Genomic DNA, 20,403 nt, shown 5'->3' with positions numbered 1-20,403 from the left:
AAACATTCTCATACTTTTCAGACTATATAATACATTTTCGATTAAAGAATTCGATAGAAATTTATGAATTAAGAAAATCTTTTAATCTATAATTTTTTAAAATCACAAATTCCAAAATAAATAAATAAAATCAATGAAATAAAAGATATTTTTAATGTTTTAATAAGTATGAAAGTAGCCAGAAGAAACTAGTTTGTTTCACTTTTTCTTTTTTTCAGATAAAAAAAATTTAATAGAAAAAAAACCCTTATTTTTAATGTTTTAAAATAAAGGTGAAATAAAAAATAAATTGTAACAAATTTTTTTCAAGACATTAATAAAGATGAATTATTGTAAAAATCTATATAAATTTATTTTAAATATAAATTAACTTTTGTTGATAAAAAAATCACATCAAAGAAAGTATTATATTGTCCATGATTTGAATGTCAAGGAATTTCTTTTAATATTAAATATTAAAAAATCATAATTATATAAATTTGTTTGTTTGTTTTTTGAACCAAATTCCATAAAGGAAAGGTGTAGTCTAGGTAAAAATTTGTATAGAATAAAAAAATATTCTTCAAATGAGACAATTAAAGACAAAATATATCACTGAGATCAATCTTAATAGTGTTTTAATAATTTTAAAATGAAGATTATGAAAAGAACAAGAAAGATAGTTAAAAATGAAATGGGTGAGAACAATCCCCATACGGTAGAGAGGTGCTTATTATAATTACATGTTATGTTATGTTTTATTTTAGAGGTTTCCCTTAATCGATCGATTATGTATAAAAGTCATGGATAATTAATTATATGTTTCACATAATCAACTATATGTTTGGTTTTAATGGCTAATCGATTCAGATTTTAAATGTTATATTATGATTCCTAACCCTAACTCCGTTATCATAATATTATTTCTACCTTAAACCCTAACCTTAACTATCGGTCCACTTTTTTGAAAAAAAAAACATTTTATAATTACAAACAAATAAAATGTACAGCAAAATAAATTGTATTCATTTTACACTTTTTTTTTATATCTAAAGACAAATTTGTAATTTATATTTTTATCAATTAAAAAATACAATTTTAATCAAATTCATCATATTATTCATAAATTTTCTCTACAGGTTTTCATTCTATTTAACCTAATACAAACACACTAACCCCTCAAATTCAGTAGGAAAGTCAAAGAAAGCATAAGGATGTGAAAGCATAGGGGTGTGAAGTGTGTGGTTGATAAGAAAATGATGAGTTTATTAAGAGTAATAACTTAACAACAAAAGCTGGTAATGATATGCACAAAGTAAGAAAAAGATGAAATGAAAGAGTTACTCTATTCATTCACTGTGATGCCATGAGAGAACAAGATCTTGAAGGCCAAGTCTCCAATCATCCCAATGAAGAAGGTCAAAGTCAACGGCACCATCAACAACTTTAACTGAGACAAGGAGCAAGTCAGACACAATCTCAAACACCTCAACCACCAAACCCACCTTCCCCTTTCCCAACCCAATTGCACCGTTCTTCCCAACTTCAATCCTAAACCCTAACCTCTCCCCAACCTCCTTAACCTTCGCTTCCACCGTTCCCACGCTCTTCTCCGAACTGAACCTCTTCTCCCTCCGCCTCCCCTTCTCCGACGTCGTCTCGAACAGTCCTCGCAAGTCCAACCCCGACGACATCGATATTATGTCAAATGCGTTCATCCCCAATTTGTAACCGTCGCAGCACTTGTTATACAAATCAGACTCCAATACACTCTCCTCCAACACGTTACAGCGAACCGCTTTCTTATTCCTCAACCATCTGCAATCGAAAACTCTTTCCAGTGAAATTCGCGATTTAGGGTTAGGGTCCAGCAATTGGTAGATGAGGCTGCGCGCAGATTTCGATATCCACTCCGGGAACTGGTAGTCGCGGCGGGAGATTCGCCGGCACATGGCCGGAATGTTCGAGTCGTCGAAGGGGAGGTGGCCGGCAAGAAGGTTGTAGAGAATGACACCGCAGGACCACGCGTCGGCCTTGGAGCCGTCGTAGCCGACGCGGCGTAGGATCTCCGGCGCAGTGAAGGCCGGCGTGCCGCAGGCGGTGTGGAGGAGGTCATCGCGGAGGTGCTCCGGGAGCGCGGAGAGGCCGAAGTCGGAAACCTTAAGGTCGCCGGCGGCGTCTAGGAGGAGGTTCTGCGGCTTGAGGTCACGGTGCGCGATGCCGTGGCGGTGGCAGAAGAGGAGCGCGGAGACGAGCTGGGAGAAGTAGCGCCGCGCCAGGGACTCCGGGAGGCGGCCGCGCAGGGAGAGCTTGGAGAAGAGCTCGCCTCCGCCGGCGTAGTCGACGACGAGGTAGATTTTGGTCTTTGTGGCGAGGACCTCGTGGATTTTGAGGATGTTTGGGTGGTTCTGGAGGCGGCGCATGGCGTCGATCTCGCGCACGATGCGGGGCTCCATGGCGGCGTCGACCGTCTTGGACTTGTCGATGGCCTTGACGGCGAGCGTGGCGCCGTCTACGAGGGAGCGCGCCTGGTACACTTTGGCGAAGTTGCCGCGGCCAAGGAAGCGCGTGAGCTGGTACCTGCCGAGGATGGTGCGTGGTGGCGGAGACGCTTCCATCGTTGTGGAAATGAATCACCACGCCAACCAACGGTCACAGACTGTGCTTCTCTTTATATACAATTTTTTTCTTTTTCCTCATTCCCATTCTGCCCTTGCCTTTTGATCCAAATAACAAAACCAAATACAAATTAAAGAAGTTTAATTAAAGTTTACATTAATTCTCTCAAACTTTATTTGTTGGGATACAAAAAAAAGATATTGAGAATGATTTATTTATGGGAAAAGTGTAATTTGTGAATAAAGTATATATATATATATATTTATGTTGTGTTAGTAACAATTAAAAAGATACTAATGAGTGAATGGTATTTAATGTGATTATTAAATTAGAGATTTGATGAGATTTTAAGTTTTAGTTAAATATTGAATCATATAGAAAAATGTATCAAATGATTTGTGTTGATAAAAAAAATCAATATTAAATCACACTAAAGAGATATAGGACAAATTATCCTATTTTAGAAGGTTAGTAAATAAAAAATATATAAAAATAATATTGTGTTAATAAAGTTAATGTGTGTTTAGTGTTTATTGATAAAGTAGTATAATTGTATTTTGATTTTGTTTAGTTATGTAATGAGTAGAAAGAGTAGGAATAGGAGGATATAGAATAGTGTATATAATTTGAGTTGGAGTAAGTATTTTGAATACAAGTTTCATCACATCACATATAACATGTCCCCTTCTAAAGTCAATACCCATTATCATTCTTTAGGCAACTAACAAAAATATCTCACACAATTCTTTCTCTCACATTTTCCATTTTCCATTTTCATTTCCTTTTGTGTTGCCTGTGACTATTGGTTTTTCAAATTCATTGGGATCCACAACTTCATTCATCAATTACTTTATTCATAAATTTATTTTAATTTTTAAGGAAATTAAATTCATTTCTATAAACCATACTTTTAAACAAAATTACTAAATCAGCCTTTAAACAAATTTATAAATGACTCTTGTGAAGTTGTTAGAAAATTGAAGTGGAGTCATAAAAAAAAACCTAGTCAATGATACGAACTTGCCACTTAATTTGGTTTTCATCTAATTTCCACCAACAGATCCAAGTGTTTACTTTCTCTTTCTCTTCCTACTTTCAACAGTCAAACTCAAGAATATTATATTTCCAATTTAAAAAAAAACAAAATTGTATTTTCAGAGAAGGAGGAAAATGAATGAGTAGCATGCATGGTATGGTATGTGATGAGGTGTCATGAATTTGTAGGTCATCATCATGTACATCATCATGTGCATCACCCCACCTCACCACTGTGTGTAGGTTAATTGTCTTCCACCAACCTTCATTCAGAGAGTGGTTCTATAATTTCCTAAAAAACCATTCATTTTTTGTTTTTTCTTATACTCCCATAAATGCCACGTTACAAAAATCTAGGTAACCTACTTTTATTTATGTGTCTTCACTTTAATAATACTATCAATAAAATTAAAGATTAATTTTATAAAATTGAATTATTAAATTCATTTCATGCCATCATTGTATTTTCATCATCATCAAATCATTTTACATCATTCAAAAAAATCTTATATTTTAATCCTCTGAAATCTTATTACCCTCACATTAATACTAATATATATGTGTTCAGTTGTGTATTAGTGTCTCTTCTCTTTATTTTCGTCTTCTTCTCACTATCATCTATAATTCATTAATGTTAAGTTTTTTTTGTCTTGTTATTTTCATTCTGCCAATCATTTTCAAAACTTTGATATACATATGCATCATTCATTGAGGTTTGTAATATTTTTAGCTTAAAGAGGAAGAACATGCTAAACCATCTATTAGCATGGTTGGAATTTGAAATGAGTAAATGCAGAGAGCCACAAATTCCAATAATTGATATAGTTTCTGATGTGTCACAAGTTTCCAAAATCAAAATCAGTCACTTTATATAAATCAATTATTGGGGAGAAGTGATAATTAACATCATAGTTAAATAGAAACCTAAAATTTATAGGAATATCTCAAAGTTATACTGGTATATGAATATCATTTAAGAAAACCTAGGAGGAGTGAATACAATTTTCTGATAATTATTCAATTTATTAAAAAAATATTTGTTTTCTATTTTAAAATTTTAATTTTCATAATTTTTTTAATTAAGTTTAAGTTAATATGTTATTAACTAATTATTATAATAATATTTAATTTAGTGAATATCAGATTATTTATTTTTTGTCTATAAAATTATTTTTTATTTAATAATTTTCTTATAACGATGAAACGTCTAAAAACACTTATTTTTACATATATCTCTTCTTTCGAAGTTGTTTCAATATTATTATTAAATTGTGTTAAAATATAATTTAAACTATATATATATTGGGTTTAAATTATAACATACAAAATCTATTTAAAAGAAAAGATAAATATGAAAAAAGTTTGAAAATTTGATTTAGTTGATTAATATTTACAAACTAAGCTAAAGTTGTTATTATATACTATCGTGAAAGTAGGTGCACCATTGTTTCTCAAATTAAAAAGAGAAAAATGAAACTTGCTTTTTGCATTTGGCAAGGACATTGTCCGTTAAAATAATTAATTTCAAACAAATTAATTTAAGGAAAGAGACATACAACTTTAGCTAGAAAATTAAGTGAATTATTTATTAGCATTATTTTTGTTAGATTCTTAATCATTATTTGATGCAATTATTTATTTGGGTCCTTGCTTTGATTTATTATTAATCCAGTTGTATTGTGCTGCATGACATAATAGCATGATGAAGATCCATTGATTTCGGGGAAAACTCCACCAATTTTTCAATAGTGGACTTTCAAAATAATTAAAGTAAGATTTGATTTGTAACCATTCACAACATCCTCTTTAATAATCTTACAATATGAATATAAAATACATATTAGAATCCCCATTAAATTTTTTAAATAACCAATATTTGTTACTTCATCTTCAAATATTAATTGTCACATATTCCATTTCATATTAATTATTTAAATTTAAATTCATTAATTAATTTTTTTCAAAAACATTCATTGATTATCAGTTCACAAAAAATATATACTCATTGCTTAACATTGACGATGTTGAACATGTATAGGATAGTCTTAAGTTTGATCTATCAATATTCTAATTTATGATGTTATTAAGAACTGTTCGTTCAATATAGTCTCATATCACTCTGAAGTCGTTCCTATTCCATCAATTTGGTCCATTATATTAAATAAAGTTAGCCGAATTATCATCTACTATGCAAAGTGGCACATACTGAGTGAGAAAACTAAACTTTTAAAACAAATTTTTAACATCTTCAAAGATGAAAATGAAGAACTCTTTTAGTGAGTAAAATATGCAGATTTAGAACCCCGTGAAGAAGTTTTCTTTGATCAGTCCAAACAATCCATTTCCTAGTCATAGAATAATCCCATCAACAGTTATTATAATCAAGAAACTTAAAACATTAGTTATGTTGGTAAAAGTTAGGAAAAAGGAAGTAATATTATTGAAACAAGGTACAATGTCGTTTGTTAATGGAAGTTGTAATTGTGTTCACCTACATCTCAACATCAAAGTAAAAATATCTGCAATAAAAAATAAAATAAATAAAATGTAGCAATAGTTATTGAAAGGTATATATATATATTTTTAAAAAATAAGGTGAAGTTTGTTAGTGCGATGTGAATAAGAGGATATTATTATATGCTTGAATTGAAGCACTTAGAAGAAAGTATTAGATATTATGTCATATCATCTCATTACTTTATTCTCTAAACTTCTTCATCAACAACAACACACACTTACAAAATAAGACACTAGGGTTAGGTGCCCTTTTGGTTGAGCTAGAGTCACACAACAATTAGCTAATTAATCATGTTTTGTGCCTTCTGTTTTTCTTCTAATTTTGGTTAAACATGTTGTCTTAGCTACAATCATTTTGTTTTAATTGACACCTACACTATGAATAAAACAAATACATCTGAATTAGAATAAATTCTCATTTTCTTTATAAATAAAGGTTGAGTGTTTATATCTTAAATTATCTTTTTTTTTCAATCATTATATAATTATGTAATTTATTTTTTTAGTACATTTTGTTTTTGGAAAATCGGTTTTCTTCACTCTCGGTCTGGGTCTTACTACGTCCTATTCTTTGGATTTTTTGGTCTGAAAATTTTACCAGACGTTCTTCATTGTGTGTATTGACTTTTGACTGAGATTTGGGACCCAGATTCGTCACACAATATTTTCAATAAATTTTTTATTCATCATTGCCAGTGTTGAAAGGAAGGTTCGTTTGTGTGTGAAACTGTTTGATTTTTTTCCTAGGTTAATACTCATCCGTTTGACGTGAAATTTGTCGTGTTTTGTCCCAAATTCAGTCCAGATTCTTACGTGGAATTTCAAGAAAAATTTATTTCGAGACAATTTTTATGAAATTTTGTAAAAAACCAAGGCTATCCTCTACCAAAATTTGTGAAATTTTGCCTTACTTTCTAATATTTTATTTTTGGTCCATATTGCATTGAAAAAATATGAAAAAATTCACACAAGTACTTTCATACGTTGTTTGCACCCTGCTAAGTTGACACATCTGTAAATAAATCTCAAAAAGAAGATATAGAGTAGAAAAGCCATGACATTTAGAAAACCTGTTTTGTTCACTCTGGGTCTGGGTCTGGGTCTTACTACGCCCTATTCCTTGGGTCTTTTGGTATAAAAATTTATCAGACGTTTGTCATTGTGTGTATTGAGTTTTGGCTGAGATTTGAGCCCCAGATTCGTCCCACAAACTTTTCAATGAATTTTGTATTCATCGCTGTCAGGGTTGAAAGAAAAGTTCGTTTATGTGTGAAACTGTTTGATTTTTTTACTAGGTGAATACTCATCCGTTTGACGTGAAATTTGTCACGTTTTGTCCCAAATTTCAGTCCAGATTTTTATGTGGAATTTCAGGAAAATATTATTTCGGGAAATTTTTTCTAAAATTTTGTGAAAAACAAAGGCTATCCTCTACCAAAATTTGTGAAATTTCACCTTACTTTCTGCAATTTTATTTTGGTTCCATATTGCGTTGAAAAATTCTGAAAAAATTTACACAAGTACTTTCATATGTTATTTGAACCCTGCTAAGTGGGCACATCCGTAAAAAAAATCTCAAAAAGAAGATATAGGTCAGAAAAGTCATGACATTTAGTTTTCGAAAAACCTGTTTTGTTCACTCTAGGTCTAGGTCTTACTACGCCCTATTCCTTGGGTCTTTTGGTCTAAAAATTTTATCAAACGTTCGTCATTGTGTGTATTGAGTTTTGGCTGAGATTTGAGCCCCAGATTCATCCCACAAGCTTTTCAATAAATTTTTTATTCATTACTCTCAAGGTTGAAAGGAAGGTTCGTTTGTGTGTGAAACTGTTTGATTTTTTTACTAGGTGAATACTCATCCGTTTGACGTGAAATTTGTCGCGTTTTGTCCCAAATTCAGTCCATGTTTTTAAGTGGAATTTCAGGAAAAAATTATTTCGGGAAAATTTTTCTAAAATATTGTGAAAAACAAAGGCTATCATCTACCAAAATTTGTGAAATTTCGCTCTACTTTTTGCAATTTTATTCTGGGTCCATATTGGGTTGAAAAAATCCGAAAAAATAACACAAGTACATTCATATGTTGTTTGCACCCTTCTAAGGAGGCACGTCCATAAACAAACCACAAAAAGGAGATATAGGGAAGAAAATCCAAGAAATTTTGTTTTCGGAAAATCGGTTTTGTTCACTCTCGATCTAGGTCTTACTACGCTCTATTCTTGGGTCTTTTGGTTTGAAAATTTTACCAGACGCTTTTCATTATGTGTATTGAATTTTGCAAGGATTTGAGCCCCAGATTCGTCCTACAAGATTTTCAATAAATTTGTATTCATCACCGCCTGGGTTGAAATGATGGTTTGTTTGTGTGTGAAACTGTTTGATTTTTTCCTAGGGTAATACTCATCCGTTTGACATGAAATTTGTTGCGTTTTGTCCCAAATTCAATCCAGATTCTTACGTGAAATTTCAGGAAAAAATTATTCGGTACAATATTTCTGAAATTTTGTGAAAAATCAAGGTTATCCTCTACCAAAATTTGTCAAATTTCGCCCTACTTTATGATATTTTATTTTGGGTCCATATTGCGTTGAAAAAATTCACACAAGTACTTTCATATGTTGTTTGCACCCTGCTAAGTTGGCACATCCGTAAATATATCTCAAAAAGAAGATATAGGGTAGAAAAGCCATGACATTTAGAAAACCTATTTTGTTCACTCTCGGTCTGGGTCTTATTACGCCCTATTCCTTGGGTCTTTTGGTCTAAAACTTTTATCAGACGTTCGTCATTGTGTATATTGAGTTTTGGATGAGATTTGAGACCCAAATTCGTCCGACAATCTTTTGAATAAATTTTGTATTCATCACTATCAGGATTGAAAGGAAAGTTCGTTTGCATGTGAAACTATTTGATTTTTTTACTAGGTGAATACTCATCCGTTTGACGTGAAATTTGTCACGTTTTGTCCCAAATTCAGTCCAGATTCTTATGTGGAATTTCATGAAAAAATTATTTCATGAATTTTTTTCTAAAATTTTGTGAAAAACAAAGGCTATCCCCTACCAAAATTTGTGAAATTTCGCTATATTTTTTGCAATTTTATTCTGGGTTCATATTGGGTTGAAAAAACCAGAAAAAAATAACCCAACTACATTCATATGTTGTTTGCACCCTTCTAAGGAAGCACACCCATAAACAAACCACAAAAAGGAGATACAGGGAAGAAAATCCAGGACATTTTGTTTTCGAAAAATCGGTTTTGTTCACTCTCGGTCTGGGTCTTACTACGCTCTATTCTTGGGTCTTTTGGTCTGAAAATTTTACCAAACGTTCATCATTGTGTGTATTGAGTTTTTGCAAAGATTTGAGCCCCAAATTCGTCCTATAAGATTTTCAATAAATTTTTATTCATCACTGCCTGTGTTGAAATGAAGGTTTGTTTGAGTGTGAAACTGTTTGATTTTTTTTAAAGTAATACTCATTCGTTTGACGTGAAATTTGTCACGTTTTTTCCCAAATTCAGTCTAGATTCTTACGTGAAATTTCAGGAAAAAATTATTTCGGTACAATTTTTCTGAAATTTTGTGAAAAACCAAGGTTATCCTCTACCAAAATTTGTCAAATTTCGTCATACTTTCTCATATTTTATTTTGGGTCCATATTGCGTTGAAAAAATCCGAAAAAATTCGTACAAGTACTTTCATACATTTTTTGCACCCTGCTAAGTTGGCACATCCGTAAATAAATCTCAAAAAGAAGATATAGGGTAGAAAAGCCATGACATTTAGAAAACCTATTTTGTTCACTCTCGGTCTGGGTCTTACTACGCCCTATTCCTTGGGTCTTTTGGTCTAAAAAATTTATCAGACGTTCGTCATTGTTTGTATTGAGTTTTGGCTGAGATTTGAGCCCCAGATTTATCCCACAAAATTTTCAATAAATTTTGTATTCATCTCTGTTAGGGTTGAAAGGAAAGTTCTTTTATGTGTGAAACTGTTTGATTTTTTTACTAGGTGAATACTCATCCGTTTGACGTAAAATTTGTCACGTTTTTTTCCCAAATTCAGTCCAGATTCCTATGTGAAATTTCAGGAAAAAAAAATTTCGAGAAAATTTTTCTAAAATTTGGTGAAAAACAAAGGCTATCTCTACCAAAATTTGTGAAATTTCGCTCTACTTTTTGCAATTTTATTCTGGGTCCATATTGAGTTGAAAAAATCCGAAAAAAATAACACAAGTACATTCATATGTTGTTTGCACCCTTCTAAGGAGGCACGCCCATAAACAAACCACAAAAAGGAGATATAGGGAAGAAAATCCAGGAAATTTTGTTTTTGGAAAATCAGTTTTGTTAACTCTCGGTCTGGGTTGTACTACGCTTTATTCTTAGGTCTTTTGGTCTGAAAATTTTACCAGACGTTTTTCATTGTGTGTATTGAGTTTTTGCAAGGATTTGAGCCCAAGACTTGTCCTACAAGATTTTCAATAAATTTTTATTCATCACTGCCTGGGTTGAAATGAAGGTTTTTGTGTGTGTGAAACTGTTTGATTTTTTCGTAGGGTAATAGTCATCCGTTTGACGTGAAATTTGTTGCGTTTTGTTCCAAATTCAGTCCAGATTCTTACGTGAAATTTCAGGAAAAAATTATTTCGGTACAATTTTTCTGAAATTTTGTGAAAAACCAAGGTTATCCTCTACCAAAATTTGTCAAATTTGACCCTACTTTCTCATATTTTATTTTGGGTCTATATTGCATTGAAAAAATCTGAAAAAATTTACACAAGTACTTTCATACGTTTTTTGCACCCTCCTAAGTTGGCACATCCGTAAATAAATCTAAAAAAGAAGATATAGGGTAGAAAAGCCATGACATTTAGAAAACATATTTTGTTCACTCTCGATCTGGGTCTTACTACGCCCTATTCCTTGGGTCTTTTGGTCTAAAAATTTTATCAGACGTTTGTCATTGTGTGTATTGAGTTTTGGCTGAGATTTGAGTCCCAGATTTGTCCCACAAACTTTTCAATAAATTTTGTATTCATCACTGTCAGGGTTGAAAGTAAAGTTCGTTTGTGTGTAAAACTGTTTGATTTTTTTACTAGGTGAATACTCATCCGTTTGACGTTAAATTTGTCACGTTTTGTCCCAAATTCAGTCTAGATCCTTACGTGGAATTTCAGGAAAAAAATATTTTGGGAAAAAATTTCTAAAATTTTGTGAAAAACAAAGGCTATCCTCTACCAAAAATTTTGAAATTCCGCTATACTTTTTACAATTTTATTCTGGGTCCATATTGGGTTGAAAAAATCCGAAAAAATAACACAAGTACTTTCATATGTTATTTGCACCCTGCTAAGTGGGCACATCCGTAAAAAAAATATTAAAAAGAAGATATAGGGCAGAAAAGTCATGACATTTTGTTTTCAGAAAACCTGTTTTGTTCACTCTAGGTCTGGGTCTTACTACGCCCTATTCCTTGGGTCTATTGGTCTGAGAATTTTATAATACGTTCGTCATTGTGTGTATTGAGTTTTGACTGAGATTTGACCCCCATATTCGTCCCACAAGCTTTTCAATAAGCTTTTAATCCATCACTGACAGAGTTGAAAGGAAGGTTCGTTTGTGTGTGAAATTGTTTTATTTTTTTCCTAGGTGAATACTCATCTGTTTGACGTGAAATTTGTCGCGTTTTGTCCAAAATTCAGTCCAGATATTTATGTGGAATTTCAGGAAAAAATTATTTCGGGACAATTTTTCTGAAATTTTGTGAAAAACAAAGGCTATCCTCTACCAAAATTTGTGAAATTTCGCTCTACTTTTTGCAATTTTAATCTAGGTCCATATTGGATTGAAAAAATCCGAAAAAAAATAACACAAGTATAATCCAAATTCAATCCAGATTCTTACGTGAAATTTTAGGAAAAAATTATTTTTGTACAATTTTTCTGAAATTTATTGAAAAACCAAGGCTATCAAAATTTGTGAAATTTCGCCCTACTTTCTAATATCTTATTTTTGGTCAATATTGCGTTGAAAAATTCCGAAAAAAATCAGACAAGTACTTTCATATTTTTTTTGCTCCCTGCTAAAGAGGCACACCCATAAACAAATCACAAAAATGAGATATAGGGAAGAAAATTCAAGATATTTTGTTTTCGGAAACCCGTTTGGGTCTTACTACTCCCTATTCCTTGGGTCTTTTGATCAAAAAATTTTACCAGACGTTCGTCATTGTGTGTATTGAGTTTTGACTGAGATTTGAGCCCCATATTCGCCCCACAAGATTTTCAATAAATTTTTTATTGTTCATTGTCAGGGTTGAAAACAAGGTTTGTTTGTGTGTGAAACTGTTTGATTTTTTTTACTTAGTGAATACTCATCTATTTGACATGAAATTTATCACGTTTTGTCCCAAATTCAGTCCAGATTCTTTCGTGGAATTTCAAAAAAAAAATCATTTCGGGACAATTATTCTGAAATTTTGTAAACAACTAAGGCTATCCCAAAAATTTTGAAATTTCGCCCTATTTTCTACAATTTTATTTTGGTTCCATATTGTGTTAAAAAATTCCAAGAAAATTCACACAAATACTTTCATATGTTGTTTGCCTCCTACTAAGGAGACACGTCCATAAAAAAATCACAAAAAGGAGATATAGGAAAGAAAATCTAGGACATTTTGTTTTTGGAAAACCGGTTTTGTTCACTCTCGATCTGGGTCTTACTACGCTATATTCTTGGGTCTTTTGGTCTGAAAATTTTACCAAACGTTCGTTATTGTGTGTATTGAGTTTTGGCTTAGATTTGAGTCTAGTTTCGTCCCACAAGATTTTCAATAACATTTTTATTCTTCATTGTCAGAGTTGAAAGTAAGGTTCGTTTGTATGTGAAACTGTTAGATTTTTTTCCTAGGTGAATACTCATCCGTTTGACGTGAAATATGTTACGTTTTGTCCCAAATTCATTCCACATTCTTATGTGGAATTTCAGGAAAAAATAATTTCGTGACAATTTCTTTGAAATTGTGAAAAAAACAAGTCTATCCTCTACCAAAATTTCTGAAATTTCGGCCTACTTTCTGCAATCTTATTCTGGATCCATATTGTGTTGAAATATTCCGAAAAAAAATCACACAAGTACTTTCATATGTTGTTAGCACCCTGCTAAAGAGGCACGTCCATAAACAATTCACAAAAAAGAGATATACGGAAGAAAAGTCAGGACATTTTGTTTTTGGAAAATCGGTTTTGTTCACTCTCGGCCTGGGTCTTACTACGCCCTGCCCTATTCCTTGGGGCTTTTGGTCTAAAAATTATATCAGACGTTCGTCATTGTGTGTATTGAGTTTTGGCTGAGATTTGAGCCCCAAATTCGTCCCACAAACTTTTCAATAAATTTTGTATTCATCACTGTCAAGGTTGAAAGGAAAGTTTGTTTGTGTATGAAACTGTTTGATTTTTTTACTAGGTGAATACTCATTTGTTTGACGTGAAATTTGTCACGTTTTGTCCCAAATTCAGTCCAGATTCTTTCGTAGAATTTCAGGAAAAAATTATTTCAGGAATATTTTTCTAAAATTTTCTGAAAAACAAAGGCTATCTCTATCGAAATTTGTGAAATTTCGCTCTACTTTTTGCAATTTTATTCTGGGTCCATATTGGGTTGAAAAAATCCGAAAAAAATAACGCAAGTACATTCCTATGTTGTTTGCACCCTTCTAAGGAGGCACGCCCATAAACAAACCACAAAAATGAGATATAGGGAAGAAAATCCAGGACATTTTGTTTTCGGAAAACCGGTTTTGTTCACTCTCGATCTGGGTCTTACTACGCTCTATTCTTGGGTCTTTTGGTTTGAAAATTTTACCAAACGTTTGTTATTGTGTGTATTGAGTTTTGGCTTAGATTTGAGTCCAGTTTCGTCCCACAAGATTTGCAATAACATTTTTATTCTTCATTGTCAAGGTTGAAAGTAAGGTTCGTTTGTGTGTGAAACTGTTTGATTTTTTTCCTAGGTGAATATTCATCCGTTTGACGTGAAATATGTTGCGTTTTGTCCCAAATTCATTCCACATTCTTATGTGGAATTTCAGGAAAAAATAATTTCGTGACAATTTTTTTGAAATTGTGAAATTTTCTGAAATTTCTGAAATTTTGCCCTACTTTCTGCAATCTTATTCTGGATCCATATTGTGTTGAAAAATTTCGAAAAAAATTCACACAAGTACTTTCATATGTTGTTAGCACCCTGCTAAAGAGGCACGTCCATAAACAAATCATAAAAAAGAGATATAGGGAAGAAAAGCCAGGACATTTTGTTTTCGGAGAATCGGTTTTGTTCACTCTCGGCCTGGGTCTTACTACGCCCTATTCCTTGGGGCTTTTGGTCTAAAAATTTTATCAGACGTTCGTCATTGTGTGTATTGAGTTTTGGCTGAGATTTTAGCCCCAGATTCGTCCCACAAACTTTTCAATAAATTTTGTATTCATCACTGTCAAGGTTGAAAGGAAAGTTCGTTTGTGTGTGAAACAGTTTGATTTTTTTACTAGGTGAATACTCATCTGTTTGACGTGAAATTTGTCACGTTTTGTCCCAAATTCAGTCCATATTCTTTTGTGGAATTTCAGGAAAAAATTATTTTGGGACAATTTTTCTGAAATTTTGTGAAAAACCAAGGCTATCCCTCTACCGAAATTTGTGAAATTTCGCTCTACTTTTTGCAATTTTATTCTAGGTGCATATTGCGTTGAAAAATTTCGAAAAAAATCACACAAGTACTTTCATATGTTGTTTGCACCCTGCTAAGGAGGCACGCCCATAAACAAATCACAAAAAAAAAAGATATAGGGAGAAAAGCCAAGATATTTTGTTTTCGAAAAACCGGTTTTGTTCTCTCGGGGGTGGGTCTTTTTATGCCCTATTCCTTGGGTCTTTTGGCTGTGATTTTGACCTCAGATTCGTCCCACAAGATTTTCAATAATTTTTTTATTCTTCACTACCAGGGTTGAAAGGAATGTTTGTTTGCTTATGAAACTGTTTTTTTTTCCTAAGTGAATACTCATCCATTTAACGTGAATTTTGTCGCACTTTGTCCAAAATTCAGTCCAGATTCTTATGTGGAATTTCAAGAAAAAATTATTTCAGAACATTTTTTCTGAAATTTTGTGAAAATCCAAAGCTAGCCTCAACCAAGTTTTGTGAATTTTCGCCATACTTTCTGCAATTTTATTCTAGATCTGTAGTGTGTCGAAATTTTTTGAAAAAATTCACAGTAATTTCATATGTTGTTTTGCAATCATTACATAATTATGTAATTTATTTTTTGAGGATTATATTGTATTAAATTAGTTTTAAGATCTTTTTGTAATTTTTTTCCACACAAGAGTTTTATATAACTCAAACTTATTTGGTGGTTATTGACAAAAGTATATGTATTGAAGAAAAATATTTTATATAAGACTTAGTGTCTTAAATTCTATGGCATCTTAGCATACTCTAATAAAGAGATCTCACAAAACTATTTACTCTAAGTAACTTAAGGGTTTATTTTAAAAGAAAGTCCATAGAAAAATTATAATTCAACTTCCTTTTTATTAAAAAAAAAAAACAAAGAGTAATAAAAGCAATAAATTTAAGAACTTATTATGGAAAAAACATAGTATAAAAATGGTATGGGGCATAAGTGAGAGAAAACATGTACCTCCACTACCCTATAACCTTAAAAAGAAGGAAAAAAAGAGATTCTACCATTATGGGCCTTTAGGTCTCCCGTCAACAAAACAAATAATGGGCCTTTAGGGTCTCCCGAAGCTAACTGAAATTTGAATGAGGCGTGGATTGCTTCTTCCGCACCTCAATATATTCTTCTTTCACATTCATAAATTTTGTATTCCCAAAATATCTTTCCGTAATATTTCGGATTATATAATTCAGAAGTTTTTTTTCTAAATTTATAATTAGCTTTCAGATTATATAATTCAGAAACCTCTTTTTAAATGCATAATTAGTTTCCGTATTACATAATCCGAAAGTTTTTTCTAATATGAGATTATGTTTTGAATTATGTAATTTGAAACGTGTCCGGATTATATAATCCGAAAGTTATTTTCAAATCTAAACTTATGAATTATATAATCTGAAATAATTTTTTTTAAATATACTCTAAATTATATCTGTAAGTTGTTTTTAAATTTGATATTAGTTTTTGAAATATGTAATATATATATATATATATATATATAATTTTTTTCAGAATTTATAAATTTATAGAAGTGACACAAAAACAATAAAAAGGTATTTTGAGTGGCTCATTGTGTGACATTCTGAAACCAACAGCAAGAATAGTGATGAAGATTATTGTGCATATGAAGGAGTAGTACTTAGAAACCTCATTTTTAATTTGTTTAAATAAAATTGAAATTGTATCTGATATTTAGATTTGAAGAATGAAATATCCTCCATGAAACTGGATTACACCTACAAACACATGTCTCTTCTAATATATCTTTATAACACTTTCTCAATTATTTATATCTTTTAAAATAACCATGATTAAACATTAAATGTGTTTTATGTACTTTCATTTTTAGTTTTTGCTACCTCAACCTATATTCAAATTATTATCTCTAATATTTTTATAATGTTTTTTCTATAATATAATAAATATATAATTTTGGTTCTAATAGTTATTTTCGTTACCTTTTAACAAGATATTTGTATTTGTGTGTTGACATGTAATACTGTTACATTATAACAACGTCAATTCAAGAAAATAAAAACCAGCGTTAGTATTAAATTATCATAATTAAAATGTGCCAATTTTAACATAGGATAAGTTTGATCAAGATTTCATTTTTTATACATTTTTTATTCCTGTATTTGTTTTCTCATCTTTATTTCATATATTATTTAATCTATAATTTTTCCATTTTTAATTATGTAAGTGATGTTTTAATTATTAAGACGTGAGATCTTAACTTAACCTCTCACTCTAATTGATATAAAAAATGTATATTATAAAGTTCATGAAATAAATAAATAAATTATAAAATATGACGTCAAATTTTAGACCTGAGTATGAAATAACAGTGGAAACATTATAGTATAATATATTTGAAGAAATAAAAAATGTTGACTTCCTGAGAACAATATAGTAGTGTATGACGTGATGCAGATATATTTGTGATATTTTGTATGTCAAATCATCATTGATGAACAACCATTAAGAGTTTTTCACTGAAAATCCTTGTAAATTCTCCATCTACATGTTATTATTATGTAGGCCTAATATTTATATGTGATTTATTTATAATCCTTTGACAAAAAGAGAGATGGAGAACAGAAAGAGGTAAGCAACAATTTTATTTATTATATATCTCTAAAATTAGTTTTTATTTAATAATTTTGTTATATTATATATTTAAAATAATGTTTTTTTGAATTTTTTTTATTAAATTATTAATAAAACGTAGAAATATTAATTCTCAAGACAAAAGATGAATTTTAATATATATTATTCATATAATTAACTTCCATGTATTATCATACTAAGGATACATCACTTTAGTTTACAGAGTGGAAGAGTGTAGAGGCTCAATCACCATTGTTTTTTTCTGAGATAGTTTTACTTATCTATCACCATTTGGCTTCTGTCTTATTCTACCTTATAAAACCCAACTTTTCATGAAAGCAATTATTTTATTACTCATAATACTTGAGTGTGCCTCTATACTACTATATATAACTTATATATTCATTTTAAATTATTTAATACTCTATTGATAGGTATTGAATTGACTAAAATAATTCTAACTTCTTGAAAAAAATTGGAACCAATATATTACATCTCGAGTTTCTAAAAACTTAGATGATAAAGTTTTTATAAAAGAGTAAATGTGTGAGTTATAATTGAATAAGTTAGATGATATCACGTGTTAATTAGTTTGACAATTTTGAAGATAATATTTTGTAAGCAAAGACTAAGTCGTGAGTAATAAATGATTGTTGATTATTCTTTTGGTGACTTTTCTAATTTGATGCAACTTAACATCAATCTAAGTCACAATAGAAACACCTTAGTGTCAATTTTCTTAATAAGAACCACAAATTGTGACTTGATGAACATAATAAGCAATGAAGATTTGTGTGAAGTTGTTGTAGCAATGCAAATATAAGAAAGGTTGTTTTCAATGGGTTTCTATGGAAGGTTGTTTCGTGTGAAGGATGAGAATAATGGAATCTTATGCACAAAAACGTTATTTTCTTGACTAATTTTTTGAAGGAGCATAGAAAATGGAAATGAGGTTGCCAGCAATAGAATAGGTAGTTGTTTGGTGGGAAGGTTTGGCATTTAAGAGAGCAAAATGGTTAAGGGTTTGTTGTTGGATGGATGATGAATTAATTGAATATGATAAGAACACTCATTCTAGAGACATTACTAAACCAATGTTTATCTCACACATGTCACACACATATGCAAATTGCACAATTTAATTTTGAGTTACAGAATTAATGTATGTGAACAATGTTATTTCATGATTTTAAGGTTGGCAAAAGTTGTCATTAAATTACAACTAATTTCACATTATTTTCATGAAAAAAATATATTAAATATAAATTAATTTTAGAAAAAAAAATAATTAATTGCTAAGATGATTAAATTATATATTATTTTAAAGATTAAAAATATTATTGATATCTAAATTAACTTCTATCATAGATAAATAGTTTTCGGTATCTAATTAACTACCGTGACTTTTTAGCTACCAACTTTAAATAATTGATAGTTAAAATTTTAGTAGCTAATTAGATATCAATTTAAAAACTATTTATTAATAATATAAATTAATTTAGATATTAATAATTTTTTTAGTTTTTAAATAATATCTAATTTATTAATATAGCAACTAAATACTTTTTATCTTTAATATTAATTTTTATTTAATAATTTTTTAAGGGCTGATGATAATAACTTATAAAATTTATGAATGAAAGTGCTTAATTACTTAATAATATCCTTTTCCATAGCTAGGTGAGATAGGGAAAAGGTTATTCTCATAACCTAGTCATGTTGACAAATCTGAATTATCGGTGCTACTTAATTCAATTTCCATTTAAATTTATGGTTTTAAACATATAAGTTACTTTTATGTTTGATAATAATATTATACTGAATTTCATCATTGTCTTTTTTTAAAATAAAAAGTGACTAAATATAAATTACATAGTTACAAAATCATTTGTAAGTAAAATCAAATTGAAGGAATTTTGTATTCACTTAACTGTGCCTTTTATCAATAAATTAACGTTATTTCTAAATTTTATATATCAACCTATTTTTTATGTATCTTATCACATTATATTTTATAATTTTTACGCATTTTATTAATCTATCAAACATTTAACATTTTGTACTGTTATTTTAGCAAAAGAAGTTGAAATAAAAAATTGAAACAACGCCATATTTTATTTAAAAGTCAGTGTTGATGTCATTACTTTTTTTTTTAAAGTGGAGATCTTTAACACACATTTTCATATTAAAGTTCAGTTTTTGTTGTAATATTATATGGTATATATAATGTGGTTTGGAAAATTTGTTTGATCATTACTTATTTTTTACAATGTCCTATTAATAAAGTTATCGAACTACACACTCCCTATTATTAATTAAAGTTTAGTAAAAAATATAAATTATGAGTGAGATTGGTTAAATGGAAAATGTGACTAAAATAATTTAGAATTTATAATAAATTTCAATCAATAATAAAAGATGTTAGACAAAGTTATGACTACAATTTCCCAAAAAAAATTGTGCAGGGATGGGAAAAATAAGCAGTTAGTAGAAATATTTATGAAATAAAACATGTGCATTTCAATAAAGTTATAGTGTGCCTTAATTTATTAATCAAGCACTGATTAGTAGGCTTAGAGCAAGATGACTAAAATATAGAACAACTTTTCACTATAAAAAGAGTGAAACATTTTATAGTTATACATACCCTAAATAAAAATTAAATTTAAAGACAAAAAATAATTAATAACTATATTAACTAAATTAGATACTATTTTATAGATTAAAAAAATTATTGACATCCGTTAATAAAATTTATAAACTATAATTTTAAACTGATATTTAATTAGATACTGAGATTTTAGCTATTAACTTTAGAATAAATGTAATTAGTAGTTAAAACCTTAGTAGTTAATCCGATACCAATTTAAAAACTAATTTATAAATTTTATGATACCTATAA

At 30.2% G+C, this 20,403-nt stretch overlaps 1 protein-coding gene across 1 annotated transcript; it reads right to left on the bottom strand.

Moving 5' to 3' along the window:
- Positions 1–1,224: 1,224 nt before the first annotated feature.
- LOC137827598 (CBL-interacting serine/threonine-protein kinase 7) lies at positions 1,225–2,751 on the bottom strand. Its single transcript, XM_068633801.1, has one exon. It carries the CDS (start codon positions 2,595–2,597, stop codon positions 1,329–1,331), a length of 1,269 nt encoding a protein of 422 aa, XP_068489902.1. The 5' UTR covers positions 2,598–2,751; the 3' UTR covers positions 1,225–1,328.
- Between the last annotated feature and the right edge of the window lie 17,652 nt (positions 2,752–20,403).

Source organism: Phaseolus vulgaris, chromosome 7, assembly GCF_000499845.2.
Source record: "Phaseolus vulgaris cultivar G19833 chromosome 7, P. vulgaris v2.0, whole genome shotgun sequence".
NCBI lineage: Eukaryota > Viridiplantae > Streptophyta > Magnoliopsida > Fabales > Fabaceae > Phaseolus > Phaseolus vulgaris.
This window is presented reverse-complemented; position numbering and strand designations above follow the sequence as displayed.